This window comes from Amblyraja radiata, chromosome 7 (assembly GCF_010909765.2).
Source record: "Amblyraja radiata isolate CabotCenter1 chromosome 7, sAmbRad1.1.pri, whole genome shotgun sequence".
Lineage (NCBI taxonomy): Eukaryota > Metazoa > Chordata > Chondrichthyes > Rajiformes > Rajidae > Amblyraja > Amblyraja radiata.
The window spans coordinates 56166093-56185713 of NC_045962.1; the positions used below are offsets into that span (position 1 = coordinate 56166093).

At 40.5% G+C, this 19621-nt stretch overlaps 1 protein-coding gene across 1 annotated transcript in view; it reads right to left on the bottom strand.

Annotated features, from left to right (window-relative positions):
• The window catches only part of cfap221 (cilia and flagella associated protein 221), a 128217-nt gene that overhangs the window by 103411 nt on the left and 5185 nt on the right, over nt 1–19621 (bottom strand). The window contains exons 2-3 of the mRNA XM_033024602.1: nt 2436–2603; nt 539–639 (exon numbers count right to left, since the gene is read on the bottom strand). Of these exons, the coding sequence (XP_032880493.1) occupies nt 539–639; nt 2436–2571 (237 nt within the window). The 5' untranslated portion in view covers nt 2572–2603. The remainder of the gene's footprint in view (nt 1–538; nt 640–2435; nt 2604–19621) is intronic.

Consider the following 19621-nt stretch of genomic DNA (forward strand, 5'->3'; position numbering starts at 1 on the left):
AGAATCCATCTCGGAGGCACTCTACAAACTCCCTTTCATGGGGTCCAGTACCAACATGATTTTCCCAGACTACCTGCATATTGAAATCTCCCATTACCACCATAGCATTACCTTTGTAACATGCCAATTTTAGCTCCTGATGCAACTTGCACGCTATATCCAGGCTACTGTTTGGAGGCCAGTAGATAACTCCCATTAGCGTCTTTTTACCCTTACAATTTCTCAGTTCTATCCACATTGACTCTACATGTTCTGATTCTATGTCACCCCATATCATTGAAATTCCTTTGCTGTGTGAGTGCCTTCATAAACTACAGCAATTTGAGAAGAAAGATCATTGTTGCCTCAATAAATGGGGCAATAAACACTGGCTTTGCCACAATGCCCTCATACTGTAAATCAATTAAAAATATTCAAAGTATAAAATTGTCAAAACTGGTCTTTTACAATATCTGCTATATTTTGACAATGAAGTTACCACCATGGAATTAGGTTAACTGGGAGAAATATTTCTCTGCCGTAAGTTTTTTGTGCCTACCAGATGCTGTTGATGATGTTTTCCTATCTCAAAGCCTCCAAAATGTAGCACCGCAGGAATAGCCTTAATTGTTGTGTTACTCTGCAATGTGTTATAGATCTCTGCAGTAAAGAATGAAAAAAATTAGAAACTGATAAAGTGTTCAGAGGAATATTATTTGAATAGACCTAATGATCCTTCCAATGTGCACACAATTTAAAATAAAACTACCTTCAAGTGATATTTCAGGTCAAGACCCTTCTTTAGACTGGGTGAGATTTCGGGCAAGACCCTACTTCAGAGTCGGGTGATGTTTTCGGTGGAGATCCTTCTTCAGACTCCTTCAGGTCTGAAGAAGGGTCTCGACCCAAAACATCATCCATCCTTGTTCTCCAGAGATGCTGCCTGACCTTCTGTATTACTCCAGCACTTTGTGTCCATTTCTGCAACATTGTTGTACAGCAACTGTTATTGTACTAAAACAAACACAACAGTAAACTAGTTTTAAATTTTGGGCAGGAATTAGGTGAATGGGGTTTAAAGATGCAGTCAAGGCTTTTTTAAGTGTGCATGTTTTTGCTATTGGGAAGAGCTAGGAAATAACTTTATCTCCTTCGGCCCTCACTGTCAAGATATTTTCACCAACATGGTATGAAGCATGATTATTGACTCCATCTAACCCAGATGAATATAAGAACAGAAGAAACATTAGAAACAGAAGAGAGAGTATGGCGCAAAGCTCAGCAAATCTACTCTGCCATTTGACAAAGTCATAACTGATCATTTATTTCAATTCCAGATTCTAATCCTTATATCGCTTGATTTTCTGGATTAAAAAAAAAACTGCATCTCTCAGCCTTGAATACACTTAATAACAGAGGATTCATGCCCCTCTGGGACAGAGAATTATCAGATTCACAGCTCCAATTAAGGAAATGTTTAACTTTCTGTAAGACCTGGTTAAAAAGCACAATTCTAAATGTTTAGCCCCCAAGTTATATATGTCCCCAAATTATAAATTATATTGTCCCTAATCCTAATCCTTGTATTAATAACTCATTGTTCATAAATTAGGTTATGCAAGGTCTGAGCATGAAAATTAATCCAGCCTTCTGCTGATATCATTAAGTAGTCTAACCACGTACTCCTAACTACACTACCAAAATATTTCACTTAAAATCATACTCCACCATGTCATAAAATAAGTTACTTTTTAAAATTTATGGTGCATATGCATATAATATTGTTCTCCATTAAAATTCTCTTAAATTAACATAACTAATCATTCAAACTTTTGCAGACAAATCTTGCACTGGCCCTGCAAAACAATTAGCAGCTAACCTCTCATACATAGGCGATATTTTAGGCAACTGCCAGCGACTAGGCTGTCGCCACACAGTCACCGGGGGTGTCGCCTGTATGGTCATGAGTAGTCTCCTCAGTCGGACAAAGAGTCGTAGCGTTTTTCTGGTCGCCGCTAGATTTTGAAATGTTCAAAACTTTTTGGCGACAGTCGGCGACCGTGGGCTTGTCATAGATTGTCTTCTACTGACGTAGGTGCTGTCGTAGGTTGTCGCCAGGTGACATAGGATGTCGTCGGTGCTGACTTCAGTGAATTCCATTGTCGTAGTCGCCACAGTCGCCTAAAAAATCACCTAAGCGGGACAGGCCCTTAACTCAAAATCTTGACCACTTCAAAGTATTTTCGGCTCTTAAATTAAATTTATTAAAAGTACATTTTATATTCAGAATATCCATATTGTTGAAAAAAACACAAAAACATATTCACACTTAAGGTAGAAGAAAATATATTCTTGAATTGGATTAAAGTTATTAACATGTCATTCTTGTATTTGTTATTTGTCGTAAGGTTTTAATTGTATTATTTATTTCTATTATTTCTCTACATTAATCTTACTTGTTTCCAGTAAATGATTTGGCACGTCTCCATGCTTAGGTTCCTCCACCAATCTGTCAATTGGAAGAATTGCCGGCTTCATAAGGGCCTGACCATGATTACTTAATTGCAGGACAGCATGATTTTCCACCTCCATGATTGCATTCAATATAAACAACTTGCTTTGATCTAAAGAACAGGAATGTCCGAAATTAAAATAATTTCATATTAGGGTTTTAGCATCATGTTTAACATTAATAAAAATTAATGTTTATAAAGTATATTAATTAAACATTAGAACATGAATAAAATAAAGGCTTAAATGTTAATTTCTAATGCCTTATGGAAGTTTAAGAAGAGCTTTGCAAATAATGTGCTCCAACAGAACTAACACTGTTCCCTTGACCACTTAGTAGTATATGGTATTGAATCGTAATATCTTTCACTTTATGAATCTCTTTTATGCAATTTTTACATTAACCTAAAGTACAATGGAAGTTTCAACATGTTAAACATTCCTTCCTTATTCACATTCATACCTTTCAAAAACAAATTTGTAGATAATATAAACATAGAAAATAGGTGCAGGAGTAGGCCATTCGGCCCTTCGAGCCTGCACCACCATTCGATATGATCATGGCTGATCATCCAACTCAGTATCCCATCCCTGCCTTCTCTCCATACCACCTGATCCCTTTAGCCACAAGGGCCACATCTAACTCCCTCTTAAATATAGCCAATGAACTGGCCTCAACTACCTTCTGTGGCAGAGAATTCCACAGATCAAGTCAAGTCAAGTTTATTCGTCACATACACATACGAGATGTGCAGTGAAATGAAAAGTGGTAATGCTCGCGGACTTTGTGCAAAAAGACAAACAACCAAACAACCAAACAAACTACAAACAGAATCACATATTCTTTTACATATTAAATATTGTGGGCGGAAGGAAAAACGTTCAGTAAAGTTAGTCCCTGGTGAGATGGGAGTTTACAGTCCGAATGGCCTCTGGGAAGAAACTCCTTCTCAACCTCTCCGTTCTCACAGCATGGCAACTGAGGCGTTTGCCTGACCGTAGCAGCTGGAACAGTCCGTTGCAGGGGTGGAAGGGGTCTCCCATGATTTTATTGGCTCTGGAGTTGCACCTCCTTATGTATAGTTCCTGCAGGGGGGGCGAGTGAAGTTCCCATAGTGCGTTCGGCCGAACGCACTACTCTCTGCAGAGCCTTCTTGTCGTGGGCAGAGCAATTCCCAAACCAGATGGTAATATTTCCGGTAATATTCACCACTCTCTGTGTAAAAAATGATTTTCTCATCTCGGTCCTAAAAGACTTCCCTCTTATCCTTAAACTGTGACCCCTAGTTCTGGACTTCCCCAACATCGGGAATAATCTTCCTGCATCTAACCTGTCCAACCCCTTAAGAATTTTGTAAGTTTCTATAAGATCCCCCCTCAATCTTCTAAATTCTAGCGTGTACAAGCCGAGTCTATCCAGTCTTTCTTCATATGAAAGTCCTGCCATCCCAGGAATCAGTCTGGTGAACATTCTCTGTACTCCCTCTATGGCAAGAATGTCTTTCCTCAGATTAGGAGACCAAAACTGTACGCAATACTCCAGGTGTGGTCTCACCAAGACCCTGTACAACTGCAGTAGAACCTCCCTGCTCTTATACTCAAATCCTTTTGCTATGAATGCTAACATACCATTTGCTTTCTTCACTGCCTGCTGCACCTGCATTCCTACTTTCAATGACTGGTGTACCATGACACCCAGGTCTCGTTGCATCTCCCCTTTTCCTAATCGGCCACCATTCAGATAATAGTCTACTTTCCTGTTTTTGCCACCATAGTGGATAACCTCACATTTATCCACATTATACTGCATCTGCCATGCATTTGCCCACTCACCTAACCTATCCAAGTCACCTTGCAGCCTCCTAGCATCCTCCTCACAGCTAACACTGCCCCCCCAGCTTCGTGTCATCCGCAAACTTGGAGATGTTGCATTCAATTCCCTCATCCAGGTCATTAATATATATTGTAAATAGCTGGGGTCCCAGCACTGAGCCTTGCATGATAATGAAATATCATTTGGCTTGAAAAACTTTATAATGTACTTCAGAAAATCAGCTGTGATCTGTGAATACACTTGTGCAGATCTGAACGGAAATAATGTAAAAAATGTTGAAATACTTATGTTATAAAACTTTTGCCCACTTGCCTAACCTATAAATATCTCTCTGTAAATGTTTTATCCTCCTCAATGCAGGTCTTCCCACACTACTTTTGTGGGTCTTACATTATTCAATTTTATTTCTAACATTTTTTTGTAGGAAAAGTGGTCCAACCATGATTATTATGGGAATTGAAAGCTAGTGTAAGATCAAAGGAAAAAGCTTGTCATGTTGCCAAAAGAGCAATAAACCTACAGATTTGGAGAGCTTCAGAATTCAGCAAATTGACAAAGATACTGATATGGAAGCAAAAAGTAGAATGTGAGAGTTTATTAATATGAAAATATGAAGAACTGCAAGTCTAGAGTGCAAGAGGAAAACATAGAGGAATTGGAAAAAATATTGAGACTGGTCATCAATCCCCAAGACCCTAATATCCTAGAGCTCTGAAGGATGTGGTAATGAAAATCATAAATGGACTGTAAATCATCTTCCAATATTCTAGATCGAAACCCTCCAATTGAAAGGGTGAAAATGCAACCCTTACTCTTAAGAGAGAAGGAAGAGCAAAAGCAAGGAATAAGCGAGTTTGGTATTCTGAAAAACATAAGGAATCATGGGATTTGTCAAAGATCATTTACCCTAAAGAAAAAGCGAACAAAGTGCTGGCTGAAGAAAATGTGTATAAATACTTATCTTTATTCATAATTTATGTATAAAAATATATTTAATCTGAGGAACGGGGGTGCAGTGTGGTCACATTATAAGAAAATTAATGTATTCCAGACTGGAACACAGCGATTATAGTTTCTGAGTCGAATTTCACTATTCTGCTAATTTCAAGGCAGTGGAATTCTTCAGCCTCATCTATGAACACGAATGAGCAATGGCTCGAATGGCCTACTCCTGCACCAATTGTCTATTGTCTATTGCCCACGCCCCCCTCCCCCACACTGGCTGCCCCTTTGTTCTCCCACTGTCCCAGTGGCATAGGTCCCCTTCTAGGCACTACTCAAGCTCAAAATGCCTTCCTTAATTGCAATATTGGCAGATCATTGAAAGAATGTTGTCTAACCTCCCTTTGTCAGTGAAACTATCTCACATAGAAAAAGGAAATGCTAAATGAACGTAACAGTGAACCAAATAAAGTATTGTAAACATTTAACACCATTCACTTTAATTCCTTTGTACATTAAAAAATATATTTGCTAAAGGTTTACCAGCAATATAAAATTTAATTTACTGGAAGACTCTTTTAAATAATCCATATTGTTTAATCGAGCACAAAATATTGAACTGAGAAATATTAAAACTGCAAATAGATTGATTTGAATTTCAATGTTTATTGTACTTATTGATCTATTATCATTTGTAAAATAGACTGCAAAACGACATAATATTGTTGGTTTCGTAAGAAACTACTTTCATTCCTGTATTGACAGGATTTTCAAACCACTTAGATAAAGTTTTGTTAGTAAATAGATAGATCACTTCCTGCAGCCATCTGTTAAGTATTTGCTACAGGTATCAACCTTGAGCACTTAATTTTCACATTTTTTATTAACAGAATGTGCAATTTTCTCAAAATGTTGGATTCTAAACATTATAAACTACAATTAAAGTAATGTTTAATGTGATACCATAGAAGATACTTTTAAAATGTTGACTATTTAGATAACTGACTATATAGAATTAAGCAATTTGGTCAGTATAGTCATTACACATTTAAGGTGTATGATGAGCTGCGATCAATCAGGATTAATATGTTTCTTTCAAGCATCACAAGGGAAAACAGATTAGTAACATATTTCCAGATTAATAAAAATTGTTCTTTCCGATATCATTGTGAAATTATCAAAATTGTGCCATCCCATTCTTTGACAATGGATTTTACATTATAAACATTCACACTGATGTCAGTGAGTTCTAAGTTCAGAAAATCTATTGATTGACCATCAAACAGCCTGATATAGCACTACATACCGGATAAATTTAAACCCAAACTTCCTAGATGATGCATGATGACTGATTGCCTCAAACTAATCAATTGGCAGGAAAGGCATATAATTGACACATTTATAGCCTATACTTCTAGGCACTACTCAAACTCAAAATGCCTTCCTTAAGTACAATACACTTAGGGTATTCAGTTTCAATCCTGACCTCCGCTGCTGTCTGTGTGGATCTGCCACATTCTCCCTATGACCATGTGGGTTTTTCAATGGGTGCTCCAGTTTCATCCCTCATCCACAAAATGTGAAAGTTGATGGATTAATTGGCCACAGTAAGTTTCCTCTCGTGTGTAGATGAATTGTAGAATATATAGGAGGGGAGTTTATACGAATGTGGGGAGAATTAAACAGGTTAGGATGGAATTAGATTCAAAGAGTCAGTCCTACAACACGGAAACAGACGCTTCGGCCCAACTTGTCAGTGTCGACCAAGATGCTTGACCTAAGCTAGTCCCATTTGCTCACCACGCCTCCTTCTTCAAGACCATGACTGAGGAACTGGGACAAGCCCAAGATCGCCACTGCCTCTATGCACTTGTACCCTGATGGCGAGGGACAGCACCCCCATGAGATCCTGTGCTTTCTTACCAATGTAAATAAAATATATCATGTAAGTTCACCCTACTGAGTGTCAGTGTGGTCACGATCTGGTGGAACTCAAACTGGGCCTCGCTGTGTTTGAACCACACATGAGGCTGCATCGTCCAGAACACGGGCAGTTTAAGTGCGACCGCATTCTGCTGAACGGGCGAGTCGTCGAAGTTCTCGTCGGCCTACATGGCGAGAAGAAATCCGAAAAACGTACGGATCGTCAGGGTCACCAAATGTAGTGAGGCCAGGCAGGTTGAGCGAAAAGGTTTTTTATTTTTCAATAAAAATGAACAAAGATTCTCAAGCTTCTCAAGTTTGTGGATGACACACCCCTGATTGGACTGATCCAGGATGGGGAGGAATCTGCCTACAGACAGGAAGTGACACAGCTGGCATCCTGGTGCCATCGCAACAACCTGGAGCTCAACGCTTGATTGTAGACTTTAGGAGGGGTGCCCCTCCCCTCACCCCACTCACCATCAACAACACCACAGTCACATCTATGGAGTCTTTTAAGTTCCTGGGAACCATCATCCCGAAGGACATTAAATGGGGAACCACCATTGACTCCACTGTCAAAAAGGCACAACAGAAGATGTACTTCCTGCGACAGCTGAGGAAGCACAATCTGCCACAAGCAATGATGGTCCAATTCTATACGGCCATCTCCATCATGGTCTGATTTGGCTCAGCCACCAAGCACGACATCCGGAGGCTGCAGCGAATCGTCCGATCAGCTGAGAATGTTATTGGCTGCAACCTTCCCTCCATTGACGAACTGTACACTGCAAGGGCCAGTAAGCGAGCGGGCAAGATCATCTCTGACCTCTCTAACCGAGACCGCAAACTCTTTGAATCACTTCCATTTGGAAGGCAGCTCTGGACTGTCAAAGCTGCCACAGCCACACATAAAAACAGCTTTTTTCCACGAGTAGTAGCTCTACTCAATAACCAAAAATCTGTAGCCCCCTTTTCTCAGGTATTTTATTTAATTCACATGTTTAATCAATAATGTTTTATTATTAATGTTTAATGTTTTATGTGTCATTCCTAACTGTATGTCATGTTGTCACTTGCGGGCGGAACACCTAGGCAAATTCCTTGTGTGTGAATACTTGGCCAATAAACTTATTAATTCATTCATAAACTTATTCATTCATTCAAATGGGAACCGTATAGGTAGATCACTGAGGACTGAAGGCATATTTCCATGCTATCCAATTTCATGACCATTCTGAGACTACCATCATCTCAAGATATGCTATTGTTGAAGGACAATAATCACACCATTTTCTCAGAACAATAAAGTGTGGCAATAAAGGCAGCTTTGGCCAAAATACTCTTCTACTGAGAGCAAGTGGATGAAGAGTGTGCTGGCACACTGGAGGTACGTCCTCTGTAAGAAGGCTCACTGTAACATATGGAAAATGATTCATGTTTTTTCAAATACCATCACAGATCTTGATTATCAGAGGCCAATGTTGAGCAATGGAGACAAGTTTTTTTTTAATTAAAAAAAAAAAATTATTTATTAGAAGTAGACATATTATAAAATGTAGTTACATATTATAGTAAAAAAAAACTTTTCATATACATCAGTCATACATTATTAAAATTTTCCATTATCAATTACTTCTGCTTCTAGTATTTTTATTTTTTATAGAAAGCGAGAAAAAGAGAGGGTAGAAAGTTACAAATAAATAAGAAAGCAAAAAAAAAAAAAAACAACAGAAAAACAAGGGAGGTGAAATGGGTTACCTGTAATACATCAATGGAGATAGGTTCGTAGGTTATAAAGTATAGCTTTTCATCTGTTCCTGAGTTCAAGTTTCAGCTGGGTCCTCGTGCTGTGCCAATCTATCCCTTCAGATAGTTAATGAATGGAGCCCAAATTTTATGGAAAAGATCTTGTTTGTCCATTAAGACAAGTCTAATTCTTTCTAAGTATAGGGTCTCCGACATTTCCGTAATCCACATTTTAATTGTGGGGGTTGTAGGGCCTTTCCAAAATTTTAATATTAATTTTTTTCCGGTTATTATACTGTAATTGAGGAAGTTTCTTTGGTTTGTTGTGAGTGTTAAGCTTTGTTAAGCAATGGAGACAAGTTGGTAACAAATCTTTGCCATTCAGTTATTTATTGAATTGAATCCTTTATTTGTCATTCAGACCTTTCGGTCTGAACGAAATGCTGTTGCCTGCAGCCATACATGTAATAATAACAAAACACAATAAACACAAATTAACATCCACCACAGTGAGTTCACCAAACACCTCCTCACTGTGATGGAGGCAAAAGTCTTAGAGTTACTGTCTCTTCCCTCCTCTTCTCCCTCTGCGCCGAGGCGATACCCCACCGGGCGATGGTAAGTCAGTCCCGCGGTTCAAGCTCCGCGGCCCGGGGGTGGTCGAAGCTGCCGCCCTCCAGTCCAGCGGACGCAGCTGTTGCAAAGGGTGCTCCGGAAAACAGGCACCAGCCTGTGACCTGCGAGCTCCCGACATTGTCCTCCACTGGCCCGCGGCCGAGCCCCGGATCCAGGTCGCCGCCGCCAGAACGCCGCCTCAGCCGCCGGAGCACCGTCTCCGCCCCGCACCGGGCCGCCCACACGGCAACGGCAACGTCTCAGCCCCGCACCGGTCTGAGTCTGAGCCTATCTTGTTACAGACATCACTGAAGGAGTTAATGAATATTTAAAGCCCAGGCGCTGACTACACACACGGGCAGATGTTCACTGTATTCTATTAATTCCATACCATGGTTGGGTCTATTTTACTCTGGAGTAGAAGTATTAAATGAACAATCCTACAGATTACCTCAACTCCAGGTTTGCATATGTTGCAGATGATGTGCTGCAGCAAAAAGACTGAGAAGGTTATGTGGTCACAGCTTGATCCTGGTATGCACCGAGATCTTACTAATATTCTATTCGGAAGCTTTAGAGGGAAAATATAAGGACTTAATTTATTATCCTGACATTAACTTCATGATTGTTTCCATATGAGATAACTAGATAACCTTTGTTTATAGAAATGCAACCTTTCCAAATGAAATATTAATGGAAGTCATAAGACATAATAGTATAATCATTTTAAATGCATGCCATCATTTCAAATAAATTAAGCTGATTATAAAAGATTTCTCATGCTCAATGCGCTCATAATGCATGCCATTTTGTTTTGTGAAGCATACGGACTGTGCCTGTAATCCATGACATAAAGTAAAGAGCAGAATCATTAAACCTGTACTCCTGTGAAAAAAAAAATATTCTGTGTATATATATTTCTCTTCTCATAAAATATCATCCTTTTGAAACATAGAAACAAAAGGGAATAGTCACTACTCTGTCATGCTGGCTTCCCAAGTAACCTAAAACTCTTGCTCTTATTTGGTCATCTTAAATCTATGCTCTAATATAGATTTTATTTGTGAAGAAATCATGATTGCAAATTAGGAATTAGCTTGGAAAAAAATGGTTTACCCTTGCCAATGAGGCCTAATCAACTGCAATTAAAGAACTGCGACCATTATAATAAGATCATAAATGATTGGAGTAGAATTAGGCCATTCGGCCCATCAAGTCTACTCCTCCATTCAATTATGGCTGATCTATCTCTCTCACCTAACTCCTTTCTCCTTCCTTCTCCCCACAACCTCTGACACCCATACCAATCAAGAATCTATCTATGTCTGCCTTAAATATATCCACTGACTTTGCCCCCACAGCCTTTTTGTGGCAAAGAATTACACAGATTCATCACCCTGGATTTACCATGTAAACTATTGCAAAGTACATAATATTTGGACCAGCTTTACTACATATATTGAGGGTTTTATGGGAAATTGGCATCTATCACCACTTTAGATTCCATCTGATTCCATCTGTCAAAGGTTGTCAAGCGGTTGTTGGTAAATTGAAATAAAAACAAAAACAACTAGAAATACACAGTCAGACAGTAGCTATGGAGCAATTAATATTTTATATGTATAACTTATCATCAGAATTTCTGATGAGATAAAATCAATGAGAAACACCAACTTGTTTCTCTTTCCATGATTTCTGGCTTCATGCTTTTTCCAGCATATTGTGTTTTTATTATTACTGTTAAATGGATATTCGACCATAAACAGCTTTTAAAATATTCCTTAGTTTTAATTCATATCACAAAGCATCCTATTGAAACTGCTGTGTATATTAGTTTCTCTCTTCATTTCATAAAGTACCACAAGCTTACTCACCATTTTTATCTTCCTAGCTAACTTCCTTTGTAATCCATTTTGTTTTGTTAACCAGAGGGCGGTGGAGGCCGGTTCTCTGGATACTTTCAAGAGAAAGCTATCTTGAGATCTTGAAGATAGATAGTAAGGGGATATGGGGAGAAGGCAGGAACGGGGTACTGATTGTGGATGATCAGCCACGATCACGTTGAATGGCGGTGCTGGCTTGAAGGGCCATATGGCCCACTCCTGCACCTATTGTCTATTGTACGATCTGGATTTTAAAATGTTATACATTTTCTGTCATATTAATTACTACAATACATGGCAATACAGTCATTACATAACTTGTAATATCATATAATTTGTAAGTCAATGTAAGTTAGGTAGCACATTGGCACAACAGTGGAGTTGCTGCCTGACAGCACCAGAGATTTGGGTTAGATGCTGTCTGTATAGAGTTTGTACATTTTCCCTGTGAGCGCGTGGGTTTTATCCGGGTGCTCCAGTTCCTTGTCACATTTCAAAGGCGTGCGGGTTTATAGATAAATTGGCTTCTGTAAATAATGCCAAGTGTATAGGATGTGAAACTGGGATAACATAGAACGAGTGCATGGGTCGGCGCAGACTCAGTGGGCCGAAGGGCCTGTTTCCATGTTGCATCGCTAAACAAAATTATTGACAACAAATTTAATACAACCAGTTACAAAACACAAGAATGGGTCAGAGGCTGATTATTCTACAGTGAATGATTTAAGAAAGAGTTATACAGCATGGAAACAGATTCTCTGGTTCATTTCGCCCATGCCAACCAAGATGCCAAGATTAAATCCGGTGGCGCTGTTACCGGCTGCCTCCGCCCACAGTCTGGTTGTCTTCTGGTTTTTTTGTTATGTTTAAAGTATGTTTTTTTAGTTCTTTTCAGTATTTTATGTGGGGGGAAGAGGGTATGGTAAGGGGGAACTGTCCTTCAGTCACTTCCTGACGAGGATGCGACTATTATCTGAGTCGCGCCCTCGCCCCACTCCTCGCGGCCTACTAACTGGATTGGCGCGGCCTTTCCTGCCGGACCAGACCAGAGCTTCAGCAGCTGCGGCGAGGCGCTGGAAACATCGCTGAGCGGGCGAGGCCTTACCTGGGATCGCCGCTTGGAGCTCCGGAGTGTTGGGCCAACATTGCGGAGCTGTGGGGGCGGAGCTCCCAATGCGGGTGGCGCTGACCTCAACATCGCGGAGTCCTGGGACCCTTTGCGGGGGGCCGCCAGCGCGAATCTCCTGTGGACATCGGGAGCCGCGGACTCCGGTGGAAGGTGGCTGATTCAGAGGTCCAGGCCGCTGAGGATGTTCTCCCGTTCGACGTCGGGGTTCCATCGTTCCCGGCGAGAGGGCCTGAACATCGGGCCGCCTGTAGCGGCGACTACGGGGTGCTCGGGAGGCCCCGACCATGGGTGAACATTGGGGAACATCAGTGAGGAGGTTGACTGGACTTTGGTTCCTTCCCTCACAGTGGGGAACTTTGGTGCCGCTGTGGGGATGTTTGTGTTGTGGACTGCTGTGTTCTGTGTTTTTGTGTTTTTTTAATTATTTGTATATCAGTACATGTAACAATAATAAACTAAACTGAACAGAACTGGAATGCTATTCATATTGGTCAATTACAGCACAGATTGTTCAGTAAACGATCTTATTAATCGTGTTGTGTATTTGTTTTCACTGCATTTTAAAATGAATGAACCTTTGGCCATGATACAAGTCACTCACAATGGGACCTTTTTTGGCACCTAAATAATGTTAATTTCCAAATATTTTTGGAATTATTGTGCCTGGGATGCTAATAGTGAAACTAATTTGAGTAAACAGGATAATTTGAAGAACTCGGGACAAGGTGGCCTTACCACCAAAAGGACCGACTAATATTTCCTTTTAAGAGTTTATGTAGGAGTGAACAGACGATTACATGATGTTATTTCAGTCTTATCTTGGCAGGTATAGAGGGAAACACTGATCATGAATTCTTTGCCATTTCTCCACAGAAATTGAAAGTGTCTACAAAGCATTCTTCTTTTCCTCAGATAGAGTCATAGAGGTCTACAGTGTGGAAACAGGCCCTTCAACCCACCTCATCTTTATCGACTAGATTTTATTGCTAAGCTAGACCCATCTGTTTGTGTTTGACCCATATCCCTCTCCTGCTCGTGTAACTTTTTAATGTCTTTTAAAAACGTTGCCATTGTACCCGCCTCTACAGCTTCCTCTGTCAGCTCATTCCATATCTGCACTGTTCTCTGTGTGAAGAAATTGCCCCTCAGATCTCTTTTAAATCTATCCCATCTCATCTTAAACGTGCGCTCTCTTGTTCTAGACTCCTCTACCCAGTGAAAAATACTGTAACCATTCACATCTATGCTTATGGTTTTGCATACCACAATAAGGTCACTTCTCAGCCCCCCATGCTTCAGGAAAACACTCCCTGCCTATCCAGTCACTCCTTATAGCTCAAATCCTTAAGTCTTGGTAACATCCTAGTGAATCTTTTCTGCACCCTTTCCAGCTGAATTACATTCTTCCTATCATATGGCAACTAGAACTGTGCACAATGTTCCAAATGTGGTTTCACCAACATCTTGTATTTCTAAAGCATTATGTTCCAACTCCTGTACTCAATGCCCTTACTGATGATGCCCTTCTTAAATAATGGTACAATATTAGCCAACCTCCAGTGTTCCAGTACCTCCCTGTGGCTAGATGATGCAAATATCTCTCCTAGACCCCCAGCACTTTTTTCCCCTTACTTCCCACAATATCCAAGGACACATTTTGGTCAGGTCCTAGGGATTTATCCAACTTTGAAAGCATCACGGTAAAAGAAGGATGGGTGACGTTTCGGGTCGGGACCCTTTTTCAGAATAAAGACGTCTTCAGTCTGAAGAAGGGTCCCGACTCAAAATGTCACCTATCCGTTTTCTCAAGAGATGCTGCCTAACCCACTGAGTTACTCCAGAACTTTGTGTCTATCTTTGGTATAAATCAACATCTGCAATTCTTTGTTTCTCCTTTACAACTGCTAGCATATCCTCTTTTGTAAATGGAATGCAGTTCAACATGTTACCACCAATTTCCTTCAATTCCTTTGCTTTCATGACCCTCTCCTCAGTAACTACAGATGAGAAGTGTTCATTTAACAACTTACCCATTTTCTGTGGCTCAACACATTGACTGTTGTACTTATTATCAAAATTCTTTGAAATTGGCTATGGGTAGCAATGTTACAAAATTTTGAGATTTAAAAAATCAAGTCAAATCAAGTCAGATAAAGCACAGAAATAAGTTTAATTTGACACCTAATTCACTTTCATATCTTCAGTATTAAAAATGTTATGGTCATTTTCATACTCGGAAATTAGCATCTTGTTCCCTATTGATTTTCCATTGACAACACAAAAGCTGTGATCGAGGACAGTGAAATGGCCATAACTTTCTTAAAAATTAAGAGAACTGAAAGAAATTTTCAGTTATTATAGATTGAAGCATTCTGAAACAAATATGAAACAATCTTACTTGGATGACCTGAAATTAAAGCATATAATTAGTTAGTTACCCAATTGTAGCTAATTCCAAACTTCAATTACTAGATCTAAACATCTATCCATTTCTTAATAAATGATTAACATTTTTAAATAGCCTAAGTGTCCAAATAACATTCACAAAGAATTCACAATAAAACATGATTTTTAAATCTAATTTACATTAATTAATTTATAGGCCAAATGGAAGGAATTTAGTGTTCAATTGCTGTAAATTAATGGCCATTTAAATCAGCTTTCGAGTGGGATCCTGTGGAACTCTGTGGAACGCGCTGGTTTGGAACGTTCCCATTGCGGTAGATTTGTACCCCCATATGCCCAGAAAAATACTGCGGGATTTAATGGGGCTACTCGCAACATAAAATTTTGTATAAAGGGATCTTAAGAAGCCCTTTATAATGTAAAAATAAACAACCTACCTTCCGTTGTCCCCGTATGAGATCCGTCCCGTTGACGGCGGTCGCGGGTTTAGTGGATAATTTTTAACCTACTATAACAATTAAATAATTAAATTTAAAAATAGCCGCAACGAACGAACCTGGCAGCAACTAAGTAGGCTGAACAACCTCGATTTGAATAGCCTAGGGAAAATCGCGTTTTAAACCCGCCCCCCTCTCAACGGCGCCAAAATCACGCACACAGGCTGGGACAGACCTGCAGCCCCGCTGAAGGTAGGTTTTGCAACATACCTACTATGGGTTGACCAGCTTCATTCGTAACTCTTTGTCAATGTGTGGATGGAGCATGGCCCAGAACAGTGTGAGGTGTGGGGGCAGAGCTCAGACTGGAACAGGGAGTGGAAGTATGTGTGTGGCCAAAATTTGATGGGAATGGATTCACTTGAGTAGTTGTTCATCGGGATCGGATATACAGCTGGAGTGCAGTAAAGACTCGTCATGAAAGTGCCAGGGCTAGAACACGATTGAGACTCAGAACTGGGATCTGAAACATGGCAAGGAATATGGGCCAAAACGTTGTGAGGGAGAGGGAGTAGATGTTGAAAATAGCAAAGATGGAGAGAGAGAAAACACATGCCGAATGGCACCGAGGCCTCCCGTACGTTGGGAGACCAAGTGTTGACTGAGCAACATTTTGCAGCCTATGCTCGGTCCTCAATGGTCAACCTGCTGCCCTCTTGTTTAGATACCATTTCAACTGCCCTTTCCATTCCCACACTGGCCTGTCAGTCTTGTCCTACTTCACAGCCAATGTGAAGCTGCACAAAAAAAAGAAAAACAGCATCTTATATTCTGCCTGAGTACTGATTTGAATATTAAATTTTCAATTTTTTGGTAAATTTTCCATAATTTCCATTTGTTGGTAAACCATGTGCCCAGAACTCCTTTCTTCCTCTTTCCATTTCCCTCATCACCCAGTTTAATCCCCGACACCCCCAATCTGGTTCCACTTTTCACTTTTCTCACTTATCAGATTCCAGCATCTGCAGCCTCCTGTGTTTCTACATCCCCTTGTAACATCTGTCTCTACCTCCAACCGTCCACCTCCCCAACCACCTCACCACCACCTCACAGCCCATTTGTCTCCAAGAGACCTCTATTTTTCTCTTTTTCCTGATCTGTCTCGACCTTTCACCCATTAGCCACTGTCTACCAACTCTAGTCCTCTCGTCCCCACCTGGCTCCATCTGCCCATCATCTCCCAACGCATCTGGTTCCACTTCTCGCCTGACAGACCTTGCCTTCTCTCTGTCCACTTCATCTCCTTGCAATGGCTATCTACTCTACACAGTCCGTCATGATGCAGGGTCTCCATCTGATGCTGGCTATCTCTTTACCTCCTCAGATGCTGCCTGACTCTAAATTCTTCCAGCAGTTCTTCACTGCTTTTTTAATATCTTCAAAAGGAAATTAAGGTTTAGATGAAGGACATTTGGTTGCTGACAATACTAATTTCTCAGACATGTACTTGAAACTTTTCAATTTTTCATGGCTACTGAACCAACCTCATAACAAATAAAAATACTATACAGGGTAAATGTGCATAATCCAAGTGTTTCTCAATTTTTATAAAGCAGGATAAGAAAATGTTCATGCTGGTCAAGAGGCAATTTAAGGGGCTATTGATCTGCACCACAGATACAGTTTCATCCCTAATTATTGTTGATTAAAATAAATTCACGACTCAAAATGCTGCATAATTATTTGCGACACTAGTGTCATCGAAAATCAAGAATTACTATAATGCAGACAGGATTATTTTCTCAATTGTGCCTAATTCCATGGATTTGTACAGAACAACTTCAGTGGGCCTTATTGAGATATAGAGTGGAGTGTAAGATATACTGTACAAAGCACCCTTGCCACTTGCAAAATCAGAATTGGCACCCATAGTTTAATGGACAACAAATGTAATTTATGTGACGAGCAAATGCAAAAGCAATAATCTCCCAAAAAGATGTCTAATTGGAACAGACATAAAGTTTCTGTTAAGTGTTTTGCAAGAGATGAAGAGAAATATCGTTTTCCTCTTTAGATCTTGCAAAGATAATTGAGCTCATACTGTGTCCACCTGTCGGTGTAGTCCCAGTTGAATAAGTTATTTTAATATACACAGTCTCGTCACCCAAAAAAGCATGTCTCATTGTTTCGACAATAAAAGCTATTTTGGTTGTGTAGGTAAATGTTGACATTAACTGCCTAGTCTTCTTTGATAAATTTTGAAGGACAAAATAATTTTACAAAAGATTGCTTAAAAAAATGTAACCAACAGAATGCATTTCATTATAGACATTAAAAAAAACAAAAGGGTGGTAGTTTCTTAAATGTAAGCATTGTAATATTTTATAATGACAATTAAAATACATTTCTGATGTTATATTAAAAGTTTGTGTTTCATGGGTTTTATGACAAACTAGACTAAGTGGGACCCGTTGGGTCCCAGCATCACACAGGAGGGCTGGTCATCCAACACAATATTCCACCTCTCCACCAATTCTAATATTGGTGGCCAGTTGGGGGGGGGGGGGGGGCTTTCTGGAGCGCTAGTATGGGTGTTGTGGGTTGAAGGGACTGGTTTCCAGAGGGCTAGTATGCAAATTGTGCGCCAAATGGATTCTTGGGCTGGCGTCTCAGTCAATCAAGCCTGTTGTGCTGGCAACTCACTCACTCACGGCTGGTGGGTTGGTAGTTGACTCACGGCTAATCCTTGAAATTCTATTTCAAGCAGGGTATAAGGCCACCAAATTCAAGTGCAGTTTCTTACCACTTCTAGCAGGGTGCAAGGCCACCAAATTCAAGTGCAGTTTCATACCATTTGAAGTAGGGTGCAAAGCCACTAAAGACAGCGAGTCGTGACCTCTCCCTCCTCCATCTTGCAGAGACTGAGCCACACCCACATTTCCGGGTTTTATAACCCCTCCCCCTCCCCACCGGAAAAGGTGTGGCATGGAGTGATTGACTGGAGAGAGATTCTCAACATTTTTTAAAAAACTAATACACTTTTATTTTTCATTGATGGGAAGAATTCTCTGCACCTGCTCAGCGGAGGGGGACTGAGTAAGATGGCCAAAAATGACAGCCGTAAGTGGTAGCGTTTTATCTAAAATCAATATACAGTGCAAACAGGAAGTGCATTTACAGTAGTGCCTTTTAACTTCAAGCCAAAGCACCCAAGCCACCATTTGCAGTAAGTAGTGCATTTCAACTTCATGCCACCATTTGCAGTAAGTGGTGCCTTTCAACTTCAAGCCAATGCACCCAAGCCACCATTTGCAGTAAGTAATGCCTTTTAACTTCAAGCCATTGCATCCAAGCCACCATTTGCAGTAAGTAGTGCCTTTCAACTTCAAACCACACCCAAGCCACACCCAAGCCATCATTAGCAGTAAGAGGTGCCTTTCAACTTCAAGTCAAAGCTCCCAAGCCACCATTTGCAGTAAGTTGTGCCTTTCAACTTCAAGCCAAAGCAACCAAGCCACCATTTGCAGTAAGTAGTGCCTTTCAACTTCAAGCCAATGCTCCCAAGCCACCATTTGCAGTAAGTAGTGCCTTTCAACTTCAAACCAAAGCTCCCAAGCCACCACTTGCAGTAAGTAGTGCCTTTCAACTTCATGCCACCATTTGCAGTGCCTTTCAACTTAATGCCAAAGCACCCAAGCTACAATTTGCAGTAAGTAGTGCCTTTCAACTTAAAGCCAAAGCACCCAAGCCACCATTTGCAGTAAGTACTGCCTTTCAACTTCAAGCCACAATTTGCAGTAAGTAGTGCCTTTCAACTTCAAGCCAATGCACCCACGCCCCCATTTGCAGTAAGTAATGCATTTTAACTTCAAGCCATTGCACCAAAGCCACCATCTGCAGTAAGTAGTGCCTTTCAACTTCAAGCCACACCCAAGCCACCATTTGCAGTAAGTAGTGCCTTTCAACTTCAAGCCAAAGCAACCAAGTCACCATTTGCAGTAAGTAGTGCCTTTCAACTTCAAGTCACACCCAAGCCATCATTTGCAGTAAGTAGTGCCTTTCAACTTCAAGTCAAAGCTCCCAAGCCACCATCTGCAGTAAGTAGTGCCTTTCAACTTCAAGCCACACCCAAGCCACCATTTGCAGTAAGTAGTGCCTTTCAACTTCAAGCCAAAGCAACCAAGCCACCATTTGCAGTAAGTACAGGTGCACA